Source organism: Mesocricetus auratus, unplaced genomic scaffold (genome assembly GCF_017639785.1).
Source record: "Mesocricetus auratus isolate SY011 unplaced genomic scaffold, BCM_Maur_2.0 Super-Scaffold_100018, whole genome shotgun sequence".
Taxonomy (NCBI): Eukaryota; Metazoa; Chordata; class Mammalia; order Rodentia; family Cricetidae; genus Mesocricetus; species Mesocricetus auratus.
This window is the reverse complement of record NW_024429199.1, coordinates 44,676,267-44,699,278: the sequence shown is the minus strand read 5'-3', so window position 1 is coordinate 44,699,278 and position 23,012 is coordinate 44,676,267. Positions and strand designations below refer to the sequence as shown.

Here is a 23,012-nt window from a genome sequence, read left to right as displayed (position 1 = left end):
TTAAAAAGAATCATTTTAATTTTTAAATTATGTGTATGTTTGGATCTGTGCGAGTGTGAGTGCAAGTGCCCCAAAGAGTCCAGAAGAGGGCGTCATAGCCTCTGGAACTGAAGTTACAGGCAATGGTTGCGAGTACCCCGTCATGAGCACTGGGAATGAATGAACTTGGGTCCTATATAAGAGCAGTGTGTAACATTAACCAATGAGCCACTTATCCAGCCCCAGGATTGTTTTATTACCCACAATTTTCAAAGTTCATATACGCATATTGCAGAAAGTACACATGGAACAATAAATATAAACCAGCAAATGAAAAGCTGTCATTTCCTTCTGGAGCTGTCACTTTGAGCAGTGTAGCAACCTTTGCGTATTCCATGTTGGCTTCACTGGGCTCCCATAGTGAATGGCTGCATATCATGCGCCTTAAAACATGAACAATATGAGCTCTCAGTGGCCAAGAGACTGGACCTGAGGGGTCAACAGGGCTGGTCCTCCTGCAGACCCCAAAGAAGGGCCTGTTCTGGTGTCTCCCCAGCTTTCGGTGCTGTTAGCAGGACTTGGTGTCTCCTGACTGATGACATCATCATCCAGCTGCCTGTCTTTACTTGTGCTAGGTCTCTCCTACTCTCATAAGCTCATTGGGTCTAAGGGCCACCCTAGTCCTCAGGACTCTCTGTCCAGGCTCCCCCAGAGTACAAATGAAGACTCAGTGCCTCATACCTCTGGACCATTGCTATGCCTCTGAGTTCCACCCAGGCCCATCATAGCTAATCACATCTACAGAGACCCTGCTTCTGGGTATTTTAAAGATTTATTTATTTATTATGCATTCAGCATTCTGTCTGCATATATGCAGGCCAGAAGAGGGCGCCAGATTTCATTACAGATGGTTGTGAGCCACCATATGGTTGCTGGGAATTGAACTCAGGACCTCTGGAAGAGCAGCCTCCCAGCCCTTGTGAGGGATTTTCTAGGTCAGGTTAACTGAGATGCTCACATTGCTCTGATAAACTATCCTGACCAAGAGCTGGAGAGATGGCTGAGTAAGAATGGCCCCATGGCCCCCCATGTTTGAAGGCTGTGTCATCAGAGAGTGGTACTCCATGAGGGGGATTAGTTGTGACCTCATTGGAGGTCACTGGGGGTGACTTCACATGGACTTTCAAAAGTCCATGCCAGGGGCCCAGGCTCAGTCTCTCAGTCTCTCTCTCTTTCTCTCTCTCTCTCTCTCTCTCTCTCTCTCTCTCTCTCTCTCTCTCTCTCTCTCTCTCTCTCTCTCTCTCCCTCTCTCCCCGCTCTCTCTCCTCTCTCTCCTCTCTCTCTCTCTCTCTCTCTCTCTCTCTCTCTCTCTCTCTCTCTCTCTCTCTCTCTCTCTGTCTCTCTCCCCTCTCTCTCTCTCTGACTATACTCAGGATGTACTCCTGCATGCCGACATGCTTCCTTTCACGATGACCATAGGCTAACCCTCTGCAACTGTAGGCCGGCCTCTATGAAATGTTTTTGTCTTATTATAGTTGCCTTGGTCCTCATAGTTTCTTCACAGCAACACAACACTGACCGTGACAGATTTGCTTAGCGGTTAGAAGTACTTAAGGCTCTTGCAGAGGACTGGAGTTCATTCAATTCCCAGCACCCATGGCAGGCAACTCAAATCACCTGTAACCCCAGCTCCTATGTCACAGTCATCTGCCATATGTGCCATAGACTCACAGACACACCACACCACACACACACATATTTTTTAAACACCCTGACAAAATCTACTTAAGAAAGAAGGGTTTCCTTTAACACTTCAAGGTTCTGTTCATCATGACAGGAAGTTGAGACAGCAGGAGCTTGAGGCAGCTGGTGACATCACATTCACAGTCAGAAAGCAGAGGGCATTGGATACACACTTTCTCCATTTACACAGTCTAGGAACTAATCCAGGGAATGACTCCGCCCACAGTGCTTGGGTCTTTTTTCTCCATTAATGCAGTCAAGATAACCTCCTAAACAAAGCCGTTTCTCAGGTGATTCTAGATTCTGTCAGTGTGACACCAACCATCGCCAAGGTGGGGAGAGTCACCCTAAACATAGGCAACACCATGCTGTGGGTTGAGATCCCAAACTGTGTAAGAAATGGGACACTGGCCAGCTGAGTGCCAGAACTTGTCATTGTCTTCTTGCTAACTGTGGATACAATGTAACCAGCTATCTCACACATCTGCCCCCTTCCTTGAGATACCCGGCTGGCGCTGAAACTGCGCGGAAATTAATTCCTCCTTTAAAGTGCTGAAACTGCGCGGAAATTAATTCCTCCTTTAAAGTGGCCTTTGCAGGGTATTTTAACACAGCAACAGGAGAAATAACTAATACAGACGGTTACACTTTTACATAGACTTGCTCCCTCCTCACTTACTTTCTATAGCATGAAGATATCCCTGGGTTTCAAAAATAGGATTTCAATTTTTGTAAAGACGCTACAGACCCGACCTGCAGCTTCTGGTATGAATATACTCCTGGGCTGTCACTGAGCTGCTCCCAATGGGTGGGCATTGTGTAACCCTTCAGGTTTTCCCAGCCCACTTGCTAGATGTAGCTACGGTGAGCACTATGACTGTATTAAGGAGTACAGGCTCATGAAAAGCCTCGTTTAAATCAACTCCAGAGCTTGTGTCAATTCTCAGAGAAGTCCATGGCACTCTGCTCTCTTCACACTGAGCTTGTGGTGTCTGCAGGGTTTGGAAAGCCCAGAGAGAAGCATGTCTTCCCCTGGACTCCTGTTTTGGCGAAACTTCAGTTTTTTGTTTTTTTTTTTGTTTTTTGTTTTTTTTGTTTTTGTTTTTGTTTTTTTGAGACAGGGTTTCCCTGTGGCTTTGGAGGCTGTCCTGGAACTCGCTCGGTAGACCAGGCTGGTCTCGAACTCACAGTGATCCGCCTGCCTCTGCCTCCCAAGTGCTGGGATTAAAGGCATGCACCACCAACGCCCGGTGAAACTTCAGTTTTTATATTCTGGTTTATTAGCTAGTCACATGGCCTTTTCTGAGTTACTACTTTTTGCCTGTATCTCATTCTAAATGTGTTTCTTCTTTCTCCACTGGATAGGTTGGCTAATCTTTATTCAAAATGCTTATGGTCAAAAGCATTTTAGATTTTTTTTCCAGATTTGGGAATATTTGACTATACATAGTGACTGATGTGTCTTGGAGATAAGACCCAAATCTAAGCATGAAAGTTTCCTTATTTATTTTCTTGTGCTTGTGGGTGTTTGCCCCCACATATGTATGTCCCTGGTCTCCTCAGAGGCCAGAAGAGGGCTTTAGATCCCCTGGAGCTGGAGTTACAGACAGTTTGAATTGCCTTATGGGTGATGGGAGTCAAACTCAGGTCCTCTTGAAGAGCAATTGGTGCTCTTAACTGCTGAGACAGACATCTCTACAGGTCCTAGGTTTGAACATTTAAATTTTTAAAAAAGTAGCCTAAAGTTAATTTTATACAATATTAAATAATTAATTAGCATGTCTGCACTTTGATTGGGCTCAGGACAAGAGGTAGGTGTCACACAAACACTCTAGAAGGTTTGGATTTTGGAAGGTTTTGGATTTTTAGGTTAGTTATTCTCAGCCTGAGTTGACTTCTTTGCAATAATTATTTCTTACTGTTGTGATGATGGAGAATGCCCTTCCTTTCCCTTAGAGTTTGAAATACACTGAGAAAGTTTAGTGATCCCTTTTCCCCTTCTCCAACCACTGTGGAGCCCTACAGACTGGAGTCATTGTGTACATCTATATGATTATTCTTTTTGTGTTACAAGTATCTAGTGTGTAGTGTTTTTAATATGAATTTTCAACTGTGAGCAAAATATCTAATGCAGTAGGGAAAATAATTTACATTTTTTAATGTATATGAATTTTTGCCTGTTTATATATAAATCTACTATACATGTGCCAAAGGAGACCAGAAAAGGGCATCAGGGTTCCTGGAACTTAAGTATAAATATCTGACCCACTGTAAAAATGCTGGAAACCAAATCTAGTCCTCTGTAAGAGCAGCAAGTGCTCTTAACTACTAAGCTGTTATCTAGCCTCAAGGAAAAGTAATTTTGAACAATTATCCTTTAATTTCTACATTCAATAGGGAAGTCAGGATTCAGCTTGCAGTATTTTTTCTAAAGTTCCTACACTGACATCACAGTGATGATTAAGAGTTTGACATTTGATAGCTTTGTAAACAAAATATCTGAAGAAAATACTTAAATGTTTTTGTTTAAACAAAACTTTAAAACAGAAACAGACAAAATGCAAAACAGAGCTACATTTAAATCTCTTTGCCAAACGACTCCAGGGTTAATCAGGGTTCCTAACCCGAAGCCTGCTTGCCAATCAAACCACCTCATGTGCTTTGCCAGTATGGATAACAACAACTCATCTTTTAATTCAAGTCTTCTAATTATGTTTATTAATAAGGTATAAGTCTCTGAAAATTTAGACAAAACCAGTAAGACATCACAAAACTAACAGAAATGCATGGGATAAAGAAAAAGTCCTCCTCGGGATTTTGGATTGACATTAAATAGAGTCCTTTGCTTCAGAAGTATCCCATGGCTAACAAAAAATGAGTTTATAATTTCAGTCAAAAACTAAATGACTGTGATGACTGTCTTGGCTGTCCCCTAGCCCTTTAACTTGATATAAACTGGAGTTACCTGGGAAGAGGAATCTCAACTGGGAGAATGCCTTTATCAGATTGCATCAGCCAAGCCTAGAGTGCTGTGTATTGGGTGTGGGTATTCATAAGGATCAGTGGAAACAAAGTACAGATCAAGGATGATTTTAGCCTTTTTACCTGCAGGGGGACTCAGCCTCCTCATGGATTCTTTATTGTTCTTCAATTTACACCTTAGCAAACATCTTAATTAAGCTGTATGATTATTCTTTACATGTCTCTTTCTGCCTTAAGAATGAGGACTAATGCCTTGTTTTTGTGGCATGGATCCCCAAGGGATAGCTGCTGAACTAGAGTGTTAGACTATGACAGAAATGTTCATAATCCCTTGTGAATATGGAAGTAGAAAGCAGATTGTGAACATTTCTGTCACAGCCCTCACCTCACAACCTTCCAGGAACTGCGGTTTACAAAGAACCCTTTTTAAAAATAATTTACTTAACCTTTATTTTATGTGCACTGGGGTGAAGGCATCAGATCCCCTGCAACTAGTTACAGTTGTGAGCTGCCCTGTGGTTGCTGGGAATTGAATCCAGGTCCTCTGGAAGAACAGTCAGTGCTCTTAACCACCGAGCCATCTCTCCAGCCCCTACACAGAACTCTTAAAGATCTTGGATGCCTTGGATGCAGAAAACAAAAATTTAGACTAATTTATCTTATTTATGTGTATATGTATGTGCTCATGTACACCACATTCACGAAGGTGCTCCTGGAGGCCAGAAGGAGGTGTTGGATTCCCTGGAGTTCCAGGTGGTTGTGAGCCATCAGATGCGGGCGACAGAAAGGGAACTTTGTCTTTTTTGAGAGCAGTGAGCCCACTTAACTGCTGAATTATCTCATCTCCAGCACTTACAGGAAACTTTTTAATTAACCTTCTTTAATAGCCCTTACTAGCCGATCAAGCAATTTTTACACCCCGCAAATGGGCTTTTGGGGTGAATTCTTCCTTAGGCCTTTCACCCTCACTTCATTCTGCTTTGCTCTTCTCAGCATTCCAGATGGTCTCCCGGATGTCAAAGTTCAAACCCTGTTTCCTCACTCGAGTGCCTTCCCTCTCTTGGCCCCTGTCTGCTATGCCCTTCTACAGCACTTAGGAATTCCGCAGTACTGTGAGCGCACCCAGAGAACAGAATGACCTCCGGGCTTTCTTTCCGTAAATCCATAAACGTCTGTGACAGTGGCTGGAACAGGGCGCACGTGAAGGGCACTGTAAGCACCCTGTGATTGAAACCATTCCAGGAATGTCACGAACCTGGCCTTTGTGCGCGCTTCCAATCGTCCTCCCTCCTTTAAAGTTTCGCGACTCTATTCTGTTAAAAAGGTCTGCTCAGACCCTTGCTAACACCCGCGTGCAAATGCCACGTGCATGTGCGTGTTGCCCGCGTGTGCGCACTCGGAGCGGTACTCGGCCCTGGCGCCTGGCTTTGGAAGAGAGCGTCCACCCAACCGAGCCCCAGGCATCCAGGGTTATGCACATCTTGGTCTTGGGTGTGATCTTGGAAGGTGCTTCCGGGCTCGAGGAGTTAAAGGCACAGCCTCCTTCTAAGCACGGGGGATCCAGGAGAGGTGAGGAGGGCACCAGAGTGCGCGGGTTTCTCCAGGGCAGGAGGCCGAGGTTGGTCAGGCCTTTTCTCTGCGGGGACGCAACAGGGTTCGTGAGCTGGGCGAGCGCCATCAGGCCACTGGGGCCGCTTTGTTGTCCACGCTGGCGAATGGTCGATCCCTATCCCATCTGAATCCAACAGGAGATCGAGCCGGACACTTCCTCACACTCATTGGAAGGAGAAGAGGATGACTCATGTTACACGGGTCCGAGCTTCCCTCCCCGCAGCTGCTAAGTCGTAGCTTTAAAAGGAAGTGACATGGGTGGGGAGAGACGTCAGCCGAGGACCACCCTTTTTTTTTTTCCTTCCCGAAGGGTCCACCCCTTTGGGTGGAGTCTCGCTTTTTCTTTCCAGTGTTGGCTGAGTTACAGCTTCTATAAAGTAGAGGCAGTTTCTGAACCCTAGGCAGCTGCCTCGCAGTTCTGGCTAGCAAGCGCCAATGCACCGGGTTGCTGGGAACGAGGTAGGTGGTGTCCACACGGTTTCCAGGCATCCTGTCCTGGGGTGGGGCGTGCAATGGTCAGACGCCTTCTCTATCTTGGTTTCCTTCCACTCGGCTGGTTTTCCTAAGACTTTGGAAGGGATAGGCTCGGGACAGGCTGGGAGGCTGGGAGGGTCCTGGAGAAGGATGTGCTGGGTACCGGAGGGGGTACAGGGGTTCCTCCGAGGACTACTGCTTTGTGCCAGGCTTTGGTGTGCGTTTTGGGGCTCCGCGAGCATCCCTCCCAGGGTGGAAGCGTTTTCTTGGCCACCCAGTGAAGCTGTAGAGAATCCTCTTGGTCACATATACGGGCTCTCTTTTGTGTTCGTGCAACACGTTCTGCTGGCCCTGGTGTTTCTATGGCAACCACAAAAAAATACTCCACAAAATACAGTCCGGATCTAAATTGATTTATTTGTATTTCCTTCCTGGGCATGGCCTGGCTGGGCCTCGTTGGAGCGCAGCATGATTCTGTGGATACCCCCTCCTCGTTTTCATTTTGGTTTTTCCCTATCGCAGACGGTCTGGGGGAAGGGAGTTGTCAAGGAAACAGGCATTTGTAATCACCGCCGCCGTATTTACTTAATTTTAAGCTTGTGGGGTCTCCATCAGACACTGGGGTTTTTTTAAAGGGAGTGCTCTGATCGACGTTTATGAAGCTTTCCAGTGATTTGGGTAGCTTTAAAAAACTTACATATTTCTTAAGACTTGATACTGAGGGGAGAAGGAAGGTTTAACTCTTTCCAGGACAAGAAGGCTTTGAAATAAGTTTTGGAAACTACTTGAGAATTCACAGTGGTAAATATGTTATCAGCTGCTCGGGCTTTCTCACAAGTCTAAACATGTATGAGATGAGTCTTGACTCTACTCTGAACTTCATTTAGCCACAAATCAAAGTTCGGTTAGTGTAAGACACGGTAACTACCTAGCTACCTAGCGGGGCCTCTAGGGTCACCTTCCTTGTGCTCTCTCTCACCTGCGTTACCCAGAGTTCACCCTCCAGTCTCCCCAAACCTGTAAGGATCTGCTCATCTGAAGAGTTATCAGTCAGCATCCTCAGCTAATGAAAAAGTTATCTCGAGAGAAGGGAAGTCGTGTGTGTGTGTGTGTGTGTGTGTGTGTGTGTGTGTGTGTGGCAGGCTCTTGTGCATGTGTCTATCTGTGTATGGGGGTTGGAGGGAACCGGGTTCCTATTTGAGAAAAAAATACCAGGAGCCCCAAATTAAAACTATGATATCCTCTTGATCAGCATGGGGGGAAAAGAAACCTTTAGAAGAAAACGTAGATGTGAGAGGAAATTACCACCTGCCTCGTGCTAAACAGAGGTAGATAGAACTAGTGCCAAATAGTTCATTGCACCCAGGTGCAATTAGCAGGTGTGACTTTATTTACTCCCTATATTCAGTACATCTGAAGAAGACCTGATAGTGGACCCTCTTTTTGTAATTAATGGGCACTGCCAATAACCAGAATTGCCTCCTTAATGGTACTGATAAGGGTCCTGAATGCCTGAGATTATCTGTGGTAAGAATTGCAAAGACCTCAGGATACCTTCAGACTATTAAAGACCAAACCATGGCTTTGAACCCCAGTCCCCTGACTATGCAGAATCAAGAAGGACCGGTAATCCCTAGAATGTTCCTTATCTAATTGCTGTTATCTTTGTCTTAAAAATTGATCATAGTGCCAGAATTCTTAAGCATTTCAGACACAAAAGTTATTTGCAGATGGGAGTGGAGGGACATTGCACGAAATTAGAGGGCTAGGCTTATTGCTCAATGGTGGAAAGCTTGCCCAGCATCCCTAGAAACCTTCAAAACAAACACATCTAACTAGAGACAGTTGAACCAGGTGATGGGTAGAGAGCATTAGAATGACTCGGCTTTCATTTTGCCAAGCACATGTTAGCATGCTGCCGGACAATGGACTTACTGTAAGCTCATCTTCCAAAGCACATTAGTAGTATGCTAGTCACAGCCTGTCACTCTTGAGTTTCCAGACCCAGGATTTCACAGCAAAAAACCCAAACCCAATCCAAGAGGAAGCAGCACACACCCAAATAGACAAAACCACTCTCTGATAGCCAGATAGAGAATGACATGTGTGACCTGTGGAAGACACCTGGAGTTGAGTGAAAGCAAGGTACCCCAGGGTGACTCCCTGAAGGCCAGCCTGTGTCATGGCCTTGGCTGTGGCTTGGGAACTGGGGGTGAGGGAGTGTGTCATCTTAATTATCTTGGCCATTGCCTTAAATCTTCTTGATTTAGAGATGGATACATGGTTAAGCCTGGCTTAGTAATTTAAAGACGGATGCATGGTTAAACCCGGTTTAGTAATTTAAAGATGGATGCATGGTTAAACCCGGTTTAGTAGTTTTAAAGATGAATACATGGTTAAGCCTGGCTTAGTAATCCTGTAACATTAGGAAAACCTGTATGAATCCAGCTCTGCAGTTTTTAATCTGTGCAGAGTCAGTTTGGAAAGCTAGCATTTGACTCTGGAACTCTGTTTCCAATGAGTTCTGAGGACAACAAGCCAGGGCTGTGGGAAAAAGGGTTGCTGCTCAGCCTCTCTTGGGACTTGTAACTATTGTGTGTCTATGATGTATCAGGTGCTATGGACCCATGAGTTAAGCAGTTACAGTTTTAAGCCATGTGAGGGGGTGTTGAGAGTTCAAAGACTAGCCAATCTATTGTTTCTTCTTCTAATGGCAAAATAAGAGAATATGCCATAAAATTAGTGATTTATGTTGAAGCTGCCCCCCCCATACACTCCTGTATCAAAAAAAAAAATTCTAGTCTGTTTCCTCATTTCTTTTCGTTTGTTCTAGTGCTTTCCTAGGCCCTAAGGGCTGTTAGTGCCCATTTACTCATTCACTTTGGTGCATCCTTCCACCTGCCCCTGCTGTCCAGCGGCCCTCCATATAGTCATTCATTCACAGGACAGCATCGAGGACCATGCTGCAGCGCTGTGTGTTAAGGATATGTGCTTAGGAGCTGGCACGTGGAAAGCACCCTCACCCCTGAGATACTGGTGGAGAGATTCATTAGCTAATGACCCTGACTGAGTGTTGTTAAGACAAATTATATATATATATATATATATATATATATATATATATATATATATATATTGCACTGGGCAGCGGGGGAGGAAGTGGTTAGCTGTTGACTCTTGTCCCACTTAAAGTTTTCTTGTGTTTCCTATATTGGTTGAGCATGAGGCTGAGAAGCATCTGTTAATTAACCAAAACGGGAGGGAATGGGACCCGAGTGCTGGACCCATAGGAGAATAAAAACCATGTAGAGTGAGATAGTGTCTACCTGGCTTCCCTGCTCTTCCTGGGGACTGGCTCTTCCCGGAAGACACAATATAGTTTTCTGGTTTTTTTTTTTTTTAAGGCTACTTTAAAAAGGCTTCATTGGTTCACTGGATCGTCTTGTGTTGTCTGGAGCTTTCTTTCCATAACGCAATGCTATCCCATGCAGTGCCAATAGATAACAGTTCCTCAGGGAGTCTGAAGCCGCAACAGCTCACCTCCAGACCCTGGGGCATCCAATAACCTGTGCACTACCTCAGTGTATTTCCTGGTTTTCTCAGTAGACTGATTTTACTCTACAGTTGTTATCTCTATCTTCAGCCTAGAAGTGACGTGTCTGCATGGTGACAAAGTTCTCGACCTCTGCCTGCCTGACCTTGGGAGAAAACATTTAGCAAGTCTTCCGTTTTCTTTCTTTGTTTTTGTTTTTTTTTAATCTCTGATGAGATTAGCCTCAAACAAATCTTCTGTCCCTCCACTTCATCTTCTGACACTGAAGCCCTCTCCTGGCTTTTCTGCTCTGGGTTCTGGAAGGGAAGGAGTACCTTTGGTTTGGGCTCATGGTAGTTTGAAGTTGGCACTGAAGTCTTGCAGGAGATGATTCCTCCCTCAGTTTGGGGGTGATTAGTGGCCTGCAGAGACACTGATGTGACCAGCCATTGTGTAGGATCCATGAGAACACTAGGGACCCCACTCTGCAGAGGACTTCCTATGTCAGTTGATCGTTTGAACTTAACATGTACCAATTTGTTCTGTGCTCATAACAAATTTGCATGTAAAAACTATTGCCACTGTTCATTGTACAAACAGATTAGTAAAGGGACACTGTTCATTGTACAAACAGAAGCACTGGGGTTTGGTAGCTTGCCTTGCCTGGGAGTGACAGAAGACATCTCCTATCCTGGTACGGTGATTTCTTTCTCTGCCCCAGTCCCAAGCACGGAGCCTAGAGCAGCGGTTCTCACCCTTCCTAATGCTGTGACCCTTTAATACAGTTTCTCATGTTGTGGTGACCCCCAACCATAAAACTATTTCATTGCTACTTCATAACTATAATTTTGCTACTGTTATGAATCATAATGTAAATATTTTCAGAGACAGAGCTTTGCCAAAGGGATCAAGACCCACAGGTTGAGAACACTGGCTTAGAAGACAGTGGACATGTGGGACTTTTTTTCTTTCTCTTTTTTTGCAGCGGTGGGGTAGGGGAGTGGTGGCGGAGACAGGATTCATATATCCCAGGCTGGCTTTAAACTCCTTATTTAGCTGAGGATGACCTTGAACTCCTGATCTCCTGTCTCCTCACTGTAAATGCTACAGTTTCAAGTGTGCACTAAGCGGATATCCTTTTTGTACTGTGCTAGAGAAGGACTCCCCACCCCCTCTGTCCTGTACCCAACCTCCTGAAGTACATCCCCAGCCACAGGAGAGAAAACATGTTTGTTTTTAGATGAGCAAATCTCCCTCCTGTGGATCTCCCCTCACATGCCTTTCACACTTATTTTTAAGTCTTCAGAGATGCTGCGTGACAGAGAATTGTTTTAGAAGTTGGAGAAACAGTGTCTGTGAGACATGCAGCTGTCATTTCCAGAGTGTTGTAGTTTTCTGGGAGACAGTAAGGGCAGGGAAAGGGGCCCTTGATCAAAACAGTTGAAAGACATCGCAGTGCATACCGGAAAACAGGTATGAGCTGCTGTCAAGACCTGTGTTTACCCAAGGAGCAAGCCTCACTGAGTCACTTCTAAGGACCCCACTGCTGCCCCAGTTCCGCAGGCCAGGATGGATGGAGCCTGCCTCTCTTCCTTTTTGTTTACCTTCAAAACCCAGTTGAAAGGGCAGAGTTATGATCTGTGAAGACGCGGCTGAGCTTTACTTTAGACTTTGAACGGAGAGCAGGAGAAATGAATTGACCCAGGAGTGAAATCTGGTCTGCTTCCCGTCTCTCTGGGCTCAGTGTGAGCAGTCAATTCCCCTGTGGGCAGGAGGCTCACCGAGGCTGATGAAACTTTAAAGAACCAAGCACATCTTCTTCCCAGGACATAGTAGTTTAGCACACCTAACCAATGCAACTGTTAGAACTTTTGTCCTGGATCGGGTTGGTTGAAAATCACCCTAGCTCCTTCCTTCCCTTCTGTCTCCTGCTGTGAGGAAGGGTGGGTGGGAGGGTTAGTTACTTTTCCTGGTGCTGTGATAAAAACACCTAGGGAAAGGATGGGAAGGTTTGTTGTGGTTCACACTTCGAGGAGACACAGGAGGCATCTGTTGCATTTGAGAAAGAGAGAGAGAGAGAGAGAGAGAGAGAGAGAGAGAGAGAGAGAGAGAGAGAGAGAGAGGAAGCTCCAGGATCCCTCACTTTGTCCCTTTTATTCAGACCAGGGCTGTATGCATTCGCAACGATCTGGCCACGTTTAAGAGGGGTCTTCATACCTCAGTTAACCCCAGCCACAAACTCCGTCAGAGATTTGCCTAGGGATTTGTCTCCAAGGTAACTCTAGGTCCTGCCAAGTTGACAGTCAATATAAACCACCAGAGCTTTCTCAGCAACGCTGATACCATCTCTCTTTTCCTGATGTTCTCCTTCCGTTGTCCTACAAAGACTTGCAGGTGCGTAAGTATGCCACATGGCAATTATTTCTTTATGGCACTGCCTTAATTACCTGTTCCTAGGGACAGGGTGGGCTTCTCAAGGGAGCCATATTTAGCACTGAACAGGGCAGCAAGAAGGAAAAGGACATCCTTGGCTGGAGGAAAGATGGGGGCAAGGCTGTCCAACTTGCCTATCTGTGTGCCTCCCAGCCTGGCTTCCAAATGGCCTTCCTTAAAGGCAAGACTGCTCTGCCACATCACTGTGACATTTGGGGCCAAATGACTCTTGTTTGTGGGGCTGTCCCAAGCAAGGTAGGCTGATCACAGCATCCTTGGCCTTTGCCATGAGGTGCCAGGAATAAGTCCTCCTACTGAGGTCATAAGAACCTAGAATGTTTGAGAAGTTGTTAGATACGTCCTTTAAAATCCCCCCCTCCAAAGCCGAGAGCCACTGTGCAAGGGAATTTCTACCTGTGACTCCCGTGAGTTCATCTGTTTGTCCCCCGATTCAAAGGAAACAGTTCTTCAGGACTAATTTGCATAAGCTCCAACCTTAAGCCTACCCCTCTAGCTCTGAGCCGGCGTTTCCCACACAAGGGCCTCCCTGACTGCCTTCCGATCCCTGGGAGACACTGAGCATCTCTGAGTCGCTCTGGCAGACCCAGGGTTGGTGTCTTCTCACTTCCCGTCTTTCATTCCAGCCTTGAAGATTTATGTGAGTAGAGCAAGTCTTTTATTCTACCTCCTCATACAATTCAATTGTCTTATGACATTTCTGGTCAAGGCCTTGCACTCAGGCTGCCTTTTGCCTACCACAAGGGGTCCAAGAAGGAACCAGACATAGTGCCCTGGAGGAGGGCAGTAGCCTACATAGGTCATTCTAGCACTGCGCGGTAAGAAGCTGGCTTCCGTGAGAGCCAGCAAGGAGGCCTGCTTGTCGGTCCTTAACCCAGTTTGCTGCCTAGGAAAGCTTCCTAGAGTCCCCTGCTTGCCTTTCCTGGAGAAAGGTGACTGGTTTCGGTTGCTTTCCTGTCACTGTGATAAAATACTCTGAGAAAAGCAGCTCAGTGGAGGAATGGTTTGTGTTAGCTCACAGCTGAAAGTGTAGTCCCTTCATGGCGGGGAAGTCGCGGCAGCAGGAGCTTGAAGTAAATGGTTGCAGCACATTTGCAATCAGAATGGAGCAATGAATACACACCGGTGCTCAGCTCCCATTCATACAGTCCCTGTGCCAGCCAGAAAAGGCCTCCAAGTACGGTTGGGCAGGTCTTTCCAACCCAGTGCAGTCAAGATAACCCCTCACAGGCATACCCATGTCTGAAGTAGCTGGGTGGGATGGGGAGCTGGACAAGCCTAGGATGTGTGGCCTGGGGAGAGATAAACGGGCTGTCCAGATGTGTGGAGGTGGGGAGGACACGGGTCGGAGGATCGAAAGGTTGGTGACCGGCTGTGTTGAGAGCCTTTTATACATTGAAGAAAAGGTTTTCTATGCCGCTCTTCCCAGTAGTCACCTGTCACATTAGGCTCTGTACTATTCTAAGCCATGTCCCTCTGTCAGCAGTCATAGAAGTTGAACATTTTGCATAGTGCATGTCAACTGTGAAGGTCATGGATTATTTTCTCAGGTCTGATTGGAAGCTGTTGCCCAGAAAGGCTACCAAGCCAGAGTCTCAGTGCTAAGAATACTCAAGCACCCCAAGTTGGCTCTGTACAGAATTCTCAAACGATTGCATACGCATATTGCACAGCCTCTCCGTTCTCCAGATTGATGCAGATTGTCTTTTGCCGTGAAAAAGACTTCTCTTAGATTCAAAATGAAATTTACAGAGACTTCTTTTTTTTTTAATCTCACCCCAGCGACTCAGGGGAAAGACTGAAAAAAAAAAAAACACCACATAGAGCAAATTATATAATGAACATTTTGTGATGTCACTTGAGTCCCAATTTGGCCTGCTGTGGTGGACTAACAGGGCTCACATTTTAGTGAGGTTGGGAGAGAGGACAACAGAAGGTTTTGAATATGCCCAGTTGTTTGATGATTTGTTAGTTCCGATTTTTGCATCATCGAGCGTCCCTCCCCTTCTCCGTCCCTTGTCTCCTCTTTGATGTCTGAGCTGTGGCCTCTGGTCCCTGACAGTTCCTGCCTCGCTCCGTGCCTTTCCTTAGCCACCGCTCTGTAAGGTCAGATCCAGCCGTGTCCTGGGAGTGCCAAGGCAGCCTCCATCTGAGCTGCTTCCCAAGCACGTTTGTTACCCAGCTTCCACCTGCCAGTCACCGGTGCTGCCTGCTTTTCGATCTGGTCACTCTCAGAACAGCACACGCATGCGCGCGCACACACAGGGAGCCTATTTGGGACTATGAGGGGCAGCGTGACGCAGAGGAAAGCAGGGTCAGGGCACTGGGTCTGGGTTTGGCCCCCGTGAATAGCCTTCAACTTACTGTCTGCCCATGAGACCTTGAGCACAGACCAAGAGCGGTTTCCCGGCACGTGCTGCTGCCGGCACAAGGGGTTGACTTATCGGACGTCTCTGTGAATGTTGCCTTTGTTTCCTTTGAGGTCAGCAAGGAGTCCAAGGCCAAAACAAATTTTGTAACCAAGGTGCCACCTCTGGGGTCATCTGTGGTGTGATGACCGAACGAACGCCATCCCCTCTCTAGGGCTTCAGTGGCACGTGCTGCTGCCGGCACAAGGGGTTGACTTATCAGACGTCTCTGTGAATGTTGCCTTTGTTTCCTTTGAGGTCAGCAAGGAGTCCAAGGCCAAAACAAATTTTGTAACCAAGGCGCCACCTCTGGGGTCATCTGTGGTGTGATGACCGAACGAACGCCATCCCCTCTCTAGGGCTTCAGTGGCGCTGAAAGTTCTGAGGAAAAGACTTGGAAACAGTGAAAGCGGCCAGATGTACTCTGGAGGCAGAAACGGGAGGGTCAGGAGTTCAAGGTCATCCCCAAGTGCATCGAGCTTTTGAGGCCAAGCGTGGGCCATGTGAGGCTCTGATTCCTAAAACCTCAAGCAGGCTGGTGGGATGGCTCAGCAGGCAGCTACTTATTGTCACACCCAATGACCTGTGTTCCACACGGTTGAGAGAGAGAGAGAACTGCCTCCTGCAGGCTTTCCTCTGACACCCACAGGCATGCTGGAGCGTGCGTACCTTGGCCCCCAAAAAATAGACGGTGGGGAAAAAGCGACGGCGGCAACAACAGCAAGTTGAAACAAGAGCTAGCCCAAGGCTCTTGGTCCTTAGCTGTGCGCTCTCCGCTAGGGGAGTATTTCTGCAACATTTTTGAGAAGAAACAAAGTTGCACCGTCTCTTAGTAATGCTGGGAAGAAAGGAATACTTGCTGGCCCTAGGTCCTCTCATGCCTGCCTCTTTACCGTCTGTCTCCAATGTGGTGAGTCTGAGTCCTAGAAGGGGCATTGTGGGCGTGGACACAATCACCCAAGACTGTCCTCGGCACGGCTGCTTTTCCTTCCCTGTCTCTTTTTGGTCAATGGCACATCCAGTAGAGGCTTGTTCTCTCTCACCTTGTCTCTGGTAACCTACCCTTTAGGAACTTCCTTACTTCCGCTGGAATGAATGCCTTGTGGATTTTTCTAGGACACGCCTTGTTGTTTCTGAGCTCTGGTAATCCTGTTATCATGGACAGAGATTGCTTAAGTTATAATGGCAAGTTGCCTGTTGGCTCTAGGATCCCTGCTCTGGGGTCAAGGTCAGTACCTTCACACTACGGCCCCTTCGGGTACTGGGAGCTCAGGGTTTCATGTTGTAAGAATTTGGAAACATGAGCCGGGCGGTGGTAGCTCACGCCTTTAATCGCAGCAGAGGCAGAGGCAGAGGCAGGTGGATCTCTGTGAGTTCGAGACCAAGCCTGGTCTACCAAGTGAGTTCCAGGACAGCCTCCAAAACAATACAGAGAAACCCTGTCTCAAAAAAAAAAAAAAAAAAAAAAAAAGAATTTGGAAATAGCCAAGGGTCCACTCATAAGTAAAGAGAAAGGGGGGGGACCCAGATCAGTTTCACCACAGGGTTACCCCTCTTGTCCTGGTTTCTTTCCTTAGAACTCTGGGTCCAAACCATCAATGGTCCAGGCCCTAACTCTGTAGTTTTGCCTTGACTAGCTTATTGCATGTCGGTGAGCCAACCTTGTCGTATTCTGGTTCTGGTTGAGTCCGTGCAGCAGGTACCTTTGGGGTCCACTCTGTTTCACAGTGCCATGGTGAGTGCCACCACGGTGAGGGCGCTTTGTATCTGATTCACTCATTCATTAGGTAGTATATATCTGGAATTGTCTTAGTGTTCACCTCATTTTAACTTTACTCTTCTTTTTATCTGCCACTCAGTTATATTAGAAGCGAGTCCCATCCATCCTGCCACTACCTTCCCCTCGGCACTCTGTGCAGAAGACAAGCATCTCTGTAATGAGGCTGAGAGGGCCAGCTAGAGTGGCTTCCTCTAAAAAAAAAAAAAAAAACGTGGCAAAGGTCATCAGACCCAAGGAGCTTCAAACACGTCATTGTTATTTGTGAGTCGGGGCCTCATGTCCTTCAGGCTGGCCTTGAACTTTTTTTTAAAAAAGATTTATTTATTTATTATGCATACACTGTTCTTTCTGCATGTATACCTGCATGCCAGAAGAGGGCACCAGATGTCATTACGGATGGTTGTGAGCCACCATGTGGTTGCTGGGAATTGAACTCAGGACCTCTGGAAGAGCAGTCAGTGCTCTTAAACCTCTGAGCCACCTCTCCAGCCCTTGGTCTTGAACTTTTTATGTAGCTAAAGATGACCTTGTGAACTTCTGCCTTCACTTCCTGTGGCAGAGATTACTGTAGAATGTCATCGTCCAAATGTACAACAGTATGTTTTGGGTTTGACACTGTACGTAGACTTCTGGGGAAGTGGGAAGTTTCCCAGATATAAAATTGGGAAAGGGGGCATCGGTGTTTGATTCCTATCTGGAGCCTAACTTAGCTTCTAGCCAGTATGTCTGAACACATCTTTTCTCCATTATTTACACCCCCATACTGTGGCAACTCTGTATGCCTCGTCTACGGACAGTCTTCCGCGTGCCACCATCAGTGGCCCCAGGGATCTGACTCCAGTGACACTGGCTGTTAGAAATCAGCTGTCTCCCCATCTTTTCTCTCTCACATGTCTGAGGATGGGCTGACTTCTTCTGGAGTTAGAGTTTCCTGGGTTCTTCCTGCTCAAGGCTTCATTCGTTCCCTTTGTTAAAATAATACACTACACTGTATCTGCCCACTTTTCCACATGGACCTTGTCTCCGATAGGATCAATGTGTTTTTTTGTGGTGTGTGTGTGTGTGTGTGTGCGCGCACACACACGCAGGTGGTGTGCTCATGTGTGCATGTGTGTGCACATGTGTGTTATAGCTATGTGCATGTACATGTGAGTGTGTGTCAGAGAGAGAGAGAGAGAGAGAGAGAGAGAGAGAGAGAGAGAGAGATCCAGAAGTTGACACCAGCCATTTCCTTGCTTGCTTCTCAGACTTAATTTTTGAGAGACAGGTCTCCCAGTGACCCTGGGGCACATTCATTAGAGGAGGTTGCCTGGCTAGCAAGCCCTGGGAGCCCACCTGTCTTCTCCTCTCTGGCACCGGGATGGCAGGTACACATGGCTGTTTCTGCTTCTTCTACGGATGCTGGGGCTGTGAACTCGGGTTCTCATGCCTGTGCGGCCCGCACTAAGCCATCCTCCCATCCCAGCCCTGGAACATCTGGGAATGTGCTATCAGGTGTTTTAACACTACCCTCAGGTAGTAAAAGTGACCTGTGGTGTGTCCTACCATTTGAGGAATCTGCTAAATGGTGTGAAGCATGGCCCTCTGTGTTTCTAGAGTCTCCAAGTTGCCAGGGCTCGATTTCTCGGACATGGAGTTCTGAGCAGTTAGGGAGCCTCTTCCAGAAAATACTTGTCCAGCTCTGAGCCCAGGGCTGCTCTCAGTCTGGCCACTGGGCAATGATCCTTAATTAAATTACTATTAGCATAAGGCTTAGGGCCAAGGCTTAAGAGAGGAAGTTCTAAGTCCTCTTAGTAAACCTCAGGATTTGCTAACTTGTGCCACCGAGAAGAACCAAATGGAACAGTGCCCTGGGGGTTCTGGAAGCGTTCTTTCCCCTCTGCTCTGTCCTTCAGTCATGTTTACTGCGAGCAGAACAGCTGAACATTGCCAAGCACACAGTAGGCACTCCATAAATATTAGTTAGAACTGCCTGTGGGTGAGGACATGCATGCCTTTAACTGTTTCTGTCCCCAGCGGTCTTCTTCTGTGTTCTCAGTGGTTTTGTGAGTCAGGTCGGGAGGAGACTGAAAGAGGAACCAAGGCTCTGGGAGGTGTGGGGACGGAGAGCAGGGGGATGGCTGAAGAAATCAAGTCAGGGAACTTCCCTGGGCCTTCGTTCCTTACCCGTGAAATGTACATATAAATAAACCACAAATGACAGGTCACAAAGTGATCGTCAAGTGATGCCTATAAACTTGCTCGTGAATATTAAAAATGCATTATGAGGGGTTGCAGAGGTGGCTCATGGGTGAAAGCACCAGCTACTCTCGAAGGGGAATTCCAACATCAACCTCGGGGATCACATGCACCCCCATACCCGTGTAACACACACACACACACACACATACACACACACACACGGAAAAGGAGAATAGGCATTAAGCAACTGGAACTGGGTGTGTGGAAAAGAACAGAAAACAGTGTTAACTATGGAAACAGCAAGTTAGAAAAGTGAGCGTTCACTCATTTTCTGCAGACTGAGAGATCAGTATAGAAAGAAGAGTCGTCTATGCGTAAACATAGTGGAACACATCACTGTTCTACTTCATAGTGGGTTGAACCCTCCCAAAGCCCAAAGTAAAAGATAACAAGCCGAGAAAAAACATGCTCACTTTAATGTTGTAGGTCAGAGGTTGTTTAACATACAAAAACCTTGGTTTTTGTTTTTTGAGACAGGTCTCTCTTTGTAGCTCTGGTTGTCCTGGGACTCACTATGTAGACCAGGCTGGCCACACAGAGATCCTCCTGCTTCTACCTGAGGAGGCTAGAGATAAAATAGCATGGGAGCCAGAGTTCTGGGCTAGCCTGCTCACAGAACAGAACAGAACAAAAAGCAATTTAAAAATAAAATAAGCCGGGCGTTGGTGGCGCACACCTTTAATCCCAGCACTCAGGAGGCAGAGGCAGGCGGATCTCTGTGAGTTCGAGACCAGCCTGGACTACCAAGCGAGTTCCAGGACAGCCTCCAAAGCCACAGAGAAACCCTGTCTCGAAAAACCAAAATAAATAAATAAATAAAAAATAAAATAAAATAACAAGTTTTAAGGTATGAAGACTTAGGGTGTTTACGGTGGTGCTGGTAAGAAAGTGAACAGTTGCATTTTCATAAAAATTAACTGGACAGTGTTCACTGGATGCCTTCAAATAATTGTTTCTCAAACCTACAGCCTTGAAAGAAATAGCCCACTAATCGGGGAGAGGAGCCTTATGTCCACATGCTGACCAATTCATTATTTACTCTTGAAAAGGAAGAAAACAAAAAACCAAAACTGAAAAACTAAAGCTAAGTGTGGAGGTATAGACCTGTAGTTTCAGAACTGAAGCAGGAGGAGGATACCCCAGTATTCAGGGCCAGCCTGGGCTACATAGTGAGTGTTAGGTCACCCTGAGATATAAGGCTAAACTCTGTCTCATAAAAGAAAGAATGCAGAAGGAAACCTTAAATGCACAATGACAAAGCAATGAAGTAGTGATCCCCGTAGCCTAGCATGACTGCTACGTGTACAGTTACTTACTAGGGTCAAAGAAAGAACACTTGGTATCGCTTATGCAAAGATTGTAACCATGCTTAAAAACCAAGACTCACCTGCCATGGGTTAGCTGGTTAGAACAAAGCAAAGGATCCCCTCATACACTAAAAACTAGAAAAGAAGGCCAGACGGGGTTAGGGTGTTCAGGGAGATTTGGGTTCTCCATCTCAGAGCATTTCCTAGTGTGTGTGAATTAGCATAATAATGGGAATAATTTCAAAGTGTTCATGACTTGGTAAATGACTCACACAGATAGTGCAAGATCCTTCGTTTGTAGCAGACTGGTTTGTATTTTTAATGGGAAACTCCTTTTTAAAAGGATGAGTGTGTCGTCTGTGGGTTCCTCCATCTTCTGTCTGGGGTTGTAGGTAGCTCATTTGCTTTCATTAGACATTTGAGTCTGCTTGATAGATGGTCCCTTTGCAAGCATTGCCATGAAGAGGCTCTTTGTGCCGCCTATGTGGTGTGACGGGTCAGACGACAATGCTGTAGGTTGGTGTGCTAGCCTTTGGAAGCAGGCGCCAGGTGAGGCCTCCTCCCTGTGCTGGCTGCAGTGGCAAGGATGGAGGGACCATGTGTCCCTGCGCTTTCGGGCTCTTTGGGAATCCAGAGAGGTCAGCATGGAATCCAGAGGTTACATCATCTGGAAATTGAGATCCAGTCAACATTTATTGAGGATCTGGGTGTCCTGTGAGAGGGGAAAGGATGGGGTCTCCCCCTCCCAGCCTGATTCATGGACCTGTGAAGTGTTTTACTTCGTGGGATGCAATATCTAACCTCTGCACACCTAGAGAAGGGCCCATTAGGATCACAAGTCTAATGTAATGTGTGTATGAAGCAACTGCCTAAATGCGAAACAAGTCAATTTAAAAAACTCTTAAATAACATTTAGTGTGTGTGTACATCACACAGAGGAGCGCCACATGGCATATGTAGAGGTCAGAGGACAACTTGCAGAAGTGGTTCCTTTCCTCCGCCATGTGGGTCCCCAGGATCTCAAAACTGGGGTTGTCTGGTTTAATGGCAAGATCCTTTACCAACTGCAGCATCTTTGGGGCCCAACGCGATGGATTTTGTTTGATTTGGTTTTGCTGATTTTAAAGTTAAGCATACAAAATAATGAGTTTCATATATCTGTATCAATCAATTTTTTTCACCTTAATGAATGAAGCTCCAAAGACAGACAACCTAGTGAATGAATAAACCTGTGAATGAGTGAGTGTGTGATAAGAATCCCATCCGGGGCTCCACTTAGAACCTGGTACCCCATTACCGCTTGGTGAAATGTCTGCGTGGCTCCTGAACTGTAGGACTAAGAAAAGAGGGGGGATGGGAAGGCCCTGCTTCCTGCTTCGTCATCGCTGTTGATATTCACGAAGCTTTTCGAGGAACAGCCGGTCCGCAGTGACCCCCACGGCATCATCCAGACCGAGTGCTTGGATGTGCTTACGGCTGTGTTTCCGAGCTGTCTAGAAACCAGGGTGCTGTAAGTCAGCTTATTTCGGGCACTCACAGCCAGCAGCTCTGTCTCCAATAAATGATTCATGTCAGAGAAGCTCCTAAGTGCAGCTGTGTCCTAGTGCGACTCCTTTTCAGGTCCATTATGTCGCGTCTACTTGGGGGAAGCGGCCTGGGTTCATTTGACATCCCTGTACGAAAATCAAAGCAAACGTATTTTTTTAAGGTAGCTGCATTGATCACTTACTGATTCCACTGTCCTTACCAAAAAAAGAAAGATCGGCACCGGGAGTCAAGGGCGCCTCAAAACAGGGACAAGGACAAAGAAGAAAGAGCCCAGCTGCTGGTTCCTGAGATGCAGAAGGGAAAGAAATGCCTGTTTCCCCAGCTAGCCTTTTCTGGGGAGAACATCCCTGGGTCAGCCGCAGGAAACAAGTTCCTGTGGCGCTGTGGAGCAATCACCACTCTTTCCTTGCTGCCCCAAGTTCAAGTGCACGCTCGTTTCCACAAACACAAACACAAACACGAGGGTGCAGGGTGCGTGGACAAGTGTCCCCCTACCTCATTTTCTGAGCCATGAAACTAGCGTTGGTAATAGGGTCTGCAGTCCGCCCACAGGGCATCTGTCCATCCTGGACCCGTGGAAGTCTACTCTGGGGGAGTCGGGACATGGGGAGGTCAGTGTTTTTTGATGGCAGCTGAGGAAACTGAGATTTGGCACAGATGCTCGAGTCAAATTCACATGCCCGACTCCAGGGGTCTACCTCTTCCTCTGCACTTCCTTATCCCACCACGCAGAGCCCTGCTGCGAGGCTCCCGGCGAGCACATGGCAACACAGGGCACAGCTCTTCTTAATGCTCTCCAGGGCTTTGCACAAAGCTTGTTGGCTTGTAGCGTGTCTCACTCCTGCCTGTGTGGCTTTGTGTGTAGCGTGTCGACTCCTGCCTGTGTGGCTTTGTTATTGGCCCCTGAGCTCTGGGTCCTCTTACTTCAGGTCTGAGAGAATTTATCTCCAACCCAG

The 23,012-nt window shown here is 46.8% G+C and overlaps 1 protein-coding gene across 2 annotated transcripts in view; it reads left to right on the top strand.

Annotated features, from left to right (window-relative positions):
• The first annotated feature begins 6,133 nt into the window (after window positions 1-6,133).
• Agpat4 (1-acylglycerol-3-phosphate O-acyltransferase 4) overlaps window positions 6,134-23,012 on the top strand; it is a 94,116-nt gene continuing 77,237 nt past the window's right edge. The window contains exon 1 of one of the 2 annotated variants that reach the window (XM_040758267.1): window positions 6,134-6,273. In XM_040758267.1, coding sequence (XP_040614201.1) covers window positions 6,177-6,273 — 97 coding nt within the window. In that variant the 5' untranslated portion in view covers window positions 6,134-6,176. Of the gene's footprint in view, window positions 6,274-6,628; window positions 6,775-23,012 lie in introns of those variants that run through there. The other variant, XM_040758268.1, reaches the window with a different exon arrangement.